The sequence below is a fragment of the Cervus canadensis genome, chromosome 30 (genome assembly GCF_019320065.1).
Source record: "Cervus canadensis isolate Bull #8, Minnesota chromosome 30, ASM1932006v1, whole genome shotgun sequence".
Taxonomy (NCBI): Eukaryota; Metazoa; Chordata; class Mammalia; order Artiodactyla; family Cervidae; genus Cervus; species Cervus canadensis.
In genome coordinates this window covers 4,579,397-4,586,930 of record NC_057415.1, presented here as the reverse complement: position 1 = coordinate 4,586,930, position 7,534 = coordinate 4,579,397, and the positions used below count along the sequence as shown (strand labels likewise).

The 7,534-nt window shown below is 48.9% G+C and overlaps 1 protein-coding gene across 1 annotated transcript; it reads left to right on the top strand.

The window, feature by feature from the left end:
• The first annotated feature begins 899 nt into the window (after positions 1-899).
• NKX3-1 (NK3 homeobox 1) lies at positions 900-6,324 on the top strand. Its single transcript, XM_043453447.1, has 2 exons — positions 900-1,280; positions 3,551-6,324. Exons 1-2 carry the CDS (start codon positions 971-973, stop codon positions 3,955-3,957), a joined length of 717 nt encoding a protein of 238 aa, XP_043309382.1. The 5' UTR covers positions 900-970; the 3' UTR covers positions 3,958-6,324.
• The last annotated feature ends 1,210 nt before the right edge of the window (positions 6,325-7,534 follow it).

Genomic DNA, 7,534 nt, shown 5'->3' with positions numbered 1-7,534 from the left:
CACTTTAAGCCATTGGTCTTATTACCACTTTCATCGACTGTCCCAATAGAGTGCAAGAGAGAATCCAGCCAGGGGTCAGGTCCTGCACTTAGCTGTCATGTCTCTTTGACAGCCTTAGATTTAGTAGATGTCTCCTTGTTGATGGGCACCCAGAATTCTCATCTGTAAGGTGGGATGAAGGAAACTGCCCCATCTACTTCTTTGTGAGTAAAGGCACTCTGGACTTCCCTGGTAGCTCAGCTGGTGAAGAATCCGCCTGCAATGCAGGAGACTCCAGTTCGATTCCTGGGTGGGGAAGATTCCCTGGAGAAGGGATAGGCTACCCACTCCAGTATTCTTGGGCTTCCCTAGTGGCTCAGATGGTAAAGATTCCACCTGCGATGCTGGAGACCTGGGCTGCATCCCTGAATTGAGACGATTCCCTGGGAAGAAGACATGGCAACCCACTCCAGTATTCTTCCCTAGAGAATCCTCGTGGACAGAGGAGCCTGGCGGGCTGCAGTCCATGAGATCACGAAGAATCGGACACGACTGCACGACTCTGCACGCACGCAAAGGCACTTTAACAATCTCTAAGAGCTAAATAGAGTATTTCTCTTCTGCATCATGATTACCCAGAAGCAGCTGAACATATTGTGGGTTGGAGCAAAGGAGATCCGCTTTGGTTTTCTCTCCCAGCCTGGTAAAACGAGCCGGGATCCTGAAAAAGAAGGAACTTGTGAAAGAAATCCTTTATGGTAAAGACTGGACCGAGACTGTGCGAGGGACTACCCTTTTCGTTCACCTGGAGCGCCGGGCGGCCAATCAGCTGCGCGGTTCGGGCGCGCGGCCAATGGGAAGGCGGCGCGGCGCGCCCCAAGGGCTATAAGTGCGCGGGGCCGCGGAAAGTGAAAGTGGTGCGGGAGCGGCGGGCGCAGCTTCGGCGCTGCATCTGGGGCCTGAGGGCGGGCGCCGGCGCCAAGACGCTGGGATGCTCCGGACTCCCGAGCCATGGCCGGGGAACGTGGGGGCCGCGGGCTGCAGCCCCCCGGCTGTGCCGCCCACCCAGACCAAGCCACTCACCTCCTTCCTCATCCAGGACATCCTTCGGGACGGCGCTGACCGGCGCGGAGGTCACGCGGGCAGCCCACAGCCGCAGCCTTCGCGTCAGCAGTACCCGAGGCGAGACCCGAAGCCGGAGTCCGAGGGAGGAAGAGGCGGCAGGGCGCAGGAGGACCAGCAGAGCGACCAGCCCCGCGCCGGGAGCGAGGAGGCCGAGAAGCCGGTGGAGACCGAACCAGGTAAGCAGGCGAGGCTGGAGAGGCCGGGCTGGGCCGGGTTGGGCCCCCCCAGGAAAAATGGGCAGGCCCACGGGCTGCAACCGCGTGAGGGCGGGTGCTAGGCGAACCTCCCGGAGCTCCGGCGGCAGGGTTGCGGGGCCCCGCGGCGACAGGCGAAGGGACTTCACGGCCTCTGCCACGGGCGAGCCTCGGAGCTTAACCCTGAGCCCCGGCATCGGGGCTGCGCAGGATTTAGACATGAACTTGATTCGCCCCGCAGGGTGCCCCGCGCAGCGGGTTCTTGGCGCCCAGGGCTAAAAGATGAGCACGCACACAGCGCCCACCGCGCTCCAGTCCCAGATGGAAACCCCGACACCAATCCCAGCCACCTCTCGACCCTTGATCCTCGCCAGCCCCAGTTATCTCTTGGCGATTACAATAACTAACATATAACGAGTTATTGATAAATAATATATTAATAAGTCAGGGTTTGATCAGCAAAGATGCCCTTTGCTTCCCAGTCCCACACACAATAAGTCTTGGAGACTTCCCTGGGGGTCCAGTTAAGACTTCATCTTCCAACGCAGCGGGTACAGGTTCCATCCCTGGTAGAGGGGCTAAGATCACAGTCAAAAAACCAAAACATAAAACAGAAACAATATTGTAACAATTCCAATGAAGACTTCAAAAATGGTCCGCATAAGCCCCCTCCCCCCCGCCAAAAATAAAGCAAACTAGTAAGTCAAGGAGCCCCTCTGGTCTCCAGGAGCTATATAAGCTCATGGAAACATTTCGAGTAGACTTATTTTTTTTTCCCATCAGTTATTTTTAATTGAGGTAAAATTGGTACATAATATGTTATTAGTTTCAGATGTACAACATAATAATTTGATCTTTGTATACACTACAAGGTAATCACCACAATAAGTCTAGGTATCCATAACCATACAACAGGCACCCTTCCTATGAGGTAAGGCCTTGGCTCACTGCAAATCCCACTGGACAGAGGAGCCTGACTACAGTCTATGGGGTTGCAAAGAGTTTGGACATGGCTGCAGAGAGAGAGAGAGAGAAACAGTTCATTGAGGGAAAGTGAAGGGAAAGTCAATCAGTCGTGTCCAACTCTTTGTGACCCCATGGACTATACAGTCCATGGAATTCTCCAGGCCAGAATACTGGAGTGGATAGCCTTTCCCTTCTCCAGGGGATCTTCCCAACCCAGGGATTGAACCCAGGTCTTCCACATTGCAGGTGGATTCTTTACCAGCTGAGCCACAAGGGAAGCAAAAGGGGATTAAAGCCAGAAAATGAACTCTCCTACCACACTAGCCCTCTCATGTCACCCAAATGTTAACTCTGGATGCCCCTCTGGATGCCTTGGGGGCCCTACTTTACTGGTATCTTATTTCTCAGTCTTTCTTGCCTCCCGTCTCCCATTCCTCCAGACAGATACAGAACCCCTATTTAATTCTACAGGGCAGTAGGGCAGGAAGTTCTAGCACTAGCCTCTCTTACTTTGGAGACTTGATGACTACTAAGAAACTAACACGTAATCTACATGACTGGCCAGCAGCCCCACTCAGGGAGTTCCTTACTCCTAAGGAGTTCTTAGGAGTTAGAACTCTTCAGTTCAGTTCAGTCGCTCAGTCATATCCTGACTCTTTGTGACTCCATGAACCGCAGCACGCCAGGCCTACCTGTCCACCACCAACTCCCAGAGTTTACCCAAACTCATCTCCATTGAGTCGGTGATGCCATTTAACCATCTCATCCTCTGTCATCCCCTTCTCCTCCTGCCCGCAATCTTTCCCAGCATCAGGCTCTTTTCAAATGAGTCAGCTCTTCACACGAGATGGCCAAAATACTGGAGTTTCAGCTTCAACATCAGTCCTTCCAGTGAACACCCAGGACTGATCTCCTTTAGGATGGACTGGTTGGATCTCCTTGCAGTCCAAGGGACTCTCAAGAGTCTTCTCCAACACCACAGTTCAAGAGCATCAATTCTTCTGCACTCAGCTTTCTTTGTAGTCCAACTCTCACATCCATACATGACTACGGGAAAAACCGTAGCCTTGACTAGAGAGACCTTTGTTGACAAAGTAATGTCTCTGCTTTTTAATATGCTGTCTAGGTTGGTCATAAGAACTAAGGAGTTCTTTAGTGCAATGTATCCAAACTGACTGGGCTGTTTGTTCACTCAGAAGAGATGAGGGTAAATAGAATTCTGTTCTCTTTGCTGCTACCATGTAACGTTTTCCTTCCACTCCCGGCTTCTCCCCTCTCCTTTCCAGATGGGCACTTAGAGACTTATCTGCTGGACTGTGAAAACCCTCCCAGCCTACCCCCAGCCACCAAGCAGCCTCAGAAGCGCTCCCGGGCTGCCTTCTCTCACACTCAGGTCATTGAGTTGGAAAGGAAGTTCAGCCATCAGAAGTACCTGTCGGCCCCTGAAAGGGCTCACCTGGCCAAGAACCTCAAGCTCACGGAGACCCAAGTGAAAATATGGTTCCAGAACAGACGCTATAAGACCAAGCGGAAGCAGCTCACCTCAGACCTGGGCAACCTGGAGAAGCACCCTTCCTTGCCAGCTCTTAAAGAGGAGGGCTTCCCACAGGGCTCCCTCATCTCCCTGCACAATACCTACCCTTACTACCCCTATGTTTACTGCCTGGGTGGCTGGAGCCCAGCTTTCTGGTAACACCGGCTCTGACATCCATGCTAGATCAAGAACTGTCTTCTCTAGGTGGCCCCTCTGGAAGGCGGAAGGGCCCCAGGGTCAGGAAGGACTGGGCAGTGAGAGACAGACAGACTAGAACACGTGGAGGTTTGTGTGGAAATCCCAGATTCTTCACTGGGGGCCAATGAAAGATCTGGGACAGGGAATGATTTCATATCCAAATTGTTCCCCCAACATAGAAGGGGGAATCGTTTTTGCTTTTAGACCCCTGCTTGAAGTGGGGAGGGATAGAGCCAAGTGTTCTTTTTAGCACTTGGGGTGACTTTTCAGGATCTGTCCACATCACTTCTGAGGATTCTGTTCCTCCAACTCCATCCTCTTGTGTAACTGAGCATCCACTCAGTTACACAAGGGGAGGGGGTGGATGGCTCAGGATGTCACCTACTGAAATAAACTGAAGGTCAAGAGCCTCTCACTGGCCTTGGACCACAGCCAAGGTTTCTCTTTGTCTCTGGAACAGACAGAAACAGAGGACCTCACAGAGAAACCTTTCGTGCCCAGCACAAGTTGGCACAGGATATGGAGATGGGAAGGAGGAGATGAAAATAGAAGCTTCTGATTATTCCTTTTAAAATAATATGCCAACTTAAGTATTTACAGAGTGGCCCGTGCAGAACAAGACACACTCACTGTGGCCTTAAGGCAAGCTGTAAAAACGAAACTCTATTGTAGGAGGTGAGCCCAGGCCAGGAGAATCTCCGCATATCCAAGACAGTGGTCTAAGGAGGAGTCCTTAGCAAAAGGTTAAAAAAAAAAAAAAAAAATCTTCATCTGGACCTTTTGCTCTGGGCTTGAGAATTCAGAATAAGAAGGTTCCTGGAGTTTGGGGGCTATAATTTATACTACAGTGGGACAGATCACATAATTCTTTAAGTTCCTTCCTTCCCTCCTGGTTTTATTTTTTGTTCCTTTTCCATGGCAGTCACCCACTGAAGCACTTTTTTTCAGCCCAGACTTTTTATGACTGCACCTAACATACACCTTCCTTATTTAGCCTCCGAGATCTGGTCTCCCCCACCCGCACCCCCACCCCCCACCAAAGCTTTATCTCTTCCTGGGTTTTAAAAAAAAAAGTAGTGGCGGAGCAGATTCTGAATTGGCTGAAAGACATGCATTTTTTAAAAAAAACCCTAACAATTCTTATGTCTTTTCTTTAAAAATATACAGCATTAAATCCCAAATCTATTTAAAGACATGACAGCTGCAGAAGGTCACTGCTGCTTTTATAGGACTTTCTGGTGGCTCTGCTGTTACAATTCAAAGCCAAAACCCTCTGGGATCCCTGCAGGCAGAGGAGGTAAAAGGTAGTGAGCTTTCACACGTAAGGAAGAACACCGCAGAGTGAAGGGTCAGGTGCCATGGAGCTGTCTGGTGGGAATCCAGGGCTGAGGGGCGGGATGTGGAGGAAGGGGGCGTCGGCCTTAGGAAGCCCCGCCCATGAGCAAGCTGCCGGGCCTGATGGCACTTTGCTGGAAGAGGCTAAGAAAAAAAGGAAACCGTTTTCAGAACATATTATAGTAGCTTTCATCACCAAGCAATGAAACTGTCCAGATGTTTCAGGAACTGTGTTTAATGCTTATCAAAAAAGTGGAGGTTCCCCCCAAGTGAGTTACCTGGTGACCTCAGAGAGAATAAGAGGGCACAGGAAAACTCTGGCCATGCTTCTCTTTTTATTCTGTTATCTCAGGTGACCTGGGAGAGGGGCAACATCAGCGTGAAAAAAAAAAAAAGCCAGTTCCTAATGAGGTACCCCAGGCCCTGGAAATCTCTTGATCCTGCTACTTAATTCTGTTCAGTGAGAAACCTTTCAATTTCCTCCTATTAAAAAGGTCCAATTTACTGTTTGTGGCAAAACTGCCAAAGTTGATAGAAGGTTGGTTCATTTCACCCCATTTTATATCGTTGGAGCTCCACACTGAAATACTGTCCAATGCCACGTGTTGCCTGCACAGAAATGGAAGCCCAGAGGCCGGGCTTTCTCCTGCTTACATGTCCTAAGATAAGCATTCAGTGCTCGCTCTCTGGTCAGAACCCTTTCTCTGCCTCCCTCTGCATTGAATTCTTTCAGCCCCCAAACCTGCAAGTGTTAAACATTGTACTGTGATGTACACTGTGTTGCAAAAAGGGGGAAAAAAAAGTCTTTGTTTAGAATGATTTGGTTTGGTGAATCCATCTTGTTTTTCCCCCATAGTCACTCAGCCATAGCCAAACTGGTAGAACAACATTTGAAGAGCTAATAGATCTGTTCCTGATGGGTACACTGGAGGGTGTGCCCCGGACCCAGACCTGTGTCTATCCTATTTAATAAAAGAGTTTATGTTCTCCATGTGTATAACGAACTCTGCTCCAGTCTGTTAATACACAAATCTGTGAGTCAAAGTTTAGCCAAATACCCCAATCAAACTTTATTTTTCTATGTATTTTTTTGTAACACCTGAGTGTTTTTAAAATAAAGTACTGTGCCGTTTTTAGACATATTTCCGTGTGATTTTCTGCTTCCTAAAGACTGCATGCTACTGAGTTTTTGTCTTTCTCGTTACCGTGTTCTCCCACCCTCCACCTGCCTGACTAATCTATGGAGAATAAATAATGGAAATTAGTAGTTTAGTGAATAGCAGAGGATGGTCATTCTTTTATAAATGGTTTACCCTCCATTACAGGCTTTCCTGGTGGCTCACTGGTAAAGGATCCATCTGCCAATGCAGGAGATGTGGATTTGATTCCTGGGTTGGGAGGATCCTCTGGAGGAGGAAATGGCAACCCACTCCAGTATTCTTGCCTGGGAAATCTCACAGACAGAGGAACCCGGGGGGTCTACAGTCCATGGGGTCACAAAAGAGTTGGACACAGCTTAGCAACTAAAGAGCAACAATAACAACACTCTGTTATTGGTTAATCACCTGGAACGGAAAGAAATATAATCACCTCCTTTAGCCCAGGGATACCTTTGGGAAAATTGAGAATGTTGAGTATTTACTTGTATTTCTTGAAGACCCTGAAGGGAACATGGGGGCCACTTCCAAAGAAGCAACACTTCTTTGGAAATTCACTGGCATATATATGCTTGTATGTATCTGATTGGCCTCACCGATTCAATGGACATGAGTTTGAGCACACTTGGGGAAATAGTAAAGGACAGGGAAGCCTGGCATGCTGCAGTCCACTGAGTCGCAAAGAGTTGGACAATACTAAGTGGCTGAATAGCAACAACAAATGTATAAAGTAGTGAACCAGTGAGAACCTACGGGATAGCACAGGGAACTCTCCCCAGTGCTCTGTGGTGACCTAAATGGAAAGGAAATCCAAAAAGGAGGGGGCGTATGTATATGTATATCTGGGTCACTTTGCTGTGCATCTGAGACTAACACGGCATCTTTGGGGGTGGGGGCTGTGCTGGGTCTGTCTTGGTCCTCAGGCTTTTCTCCAGTTGCAGCAAGGAAGGGCTACTTTCTTTTTTTTTTTTTTCATTTATTTTTATTAGTTGAAGGCTAATTACTTTACAATATTGTAGTGGTTTTTGTCATACATTGACATGAAT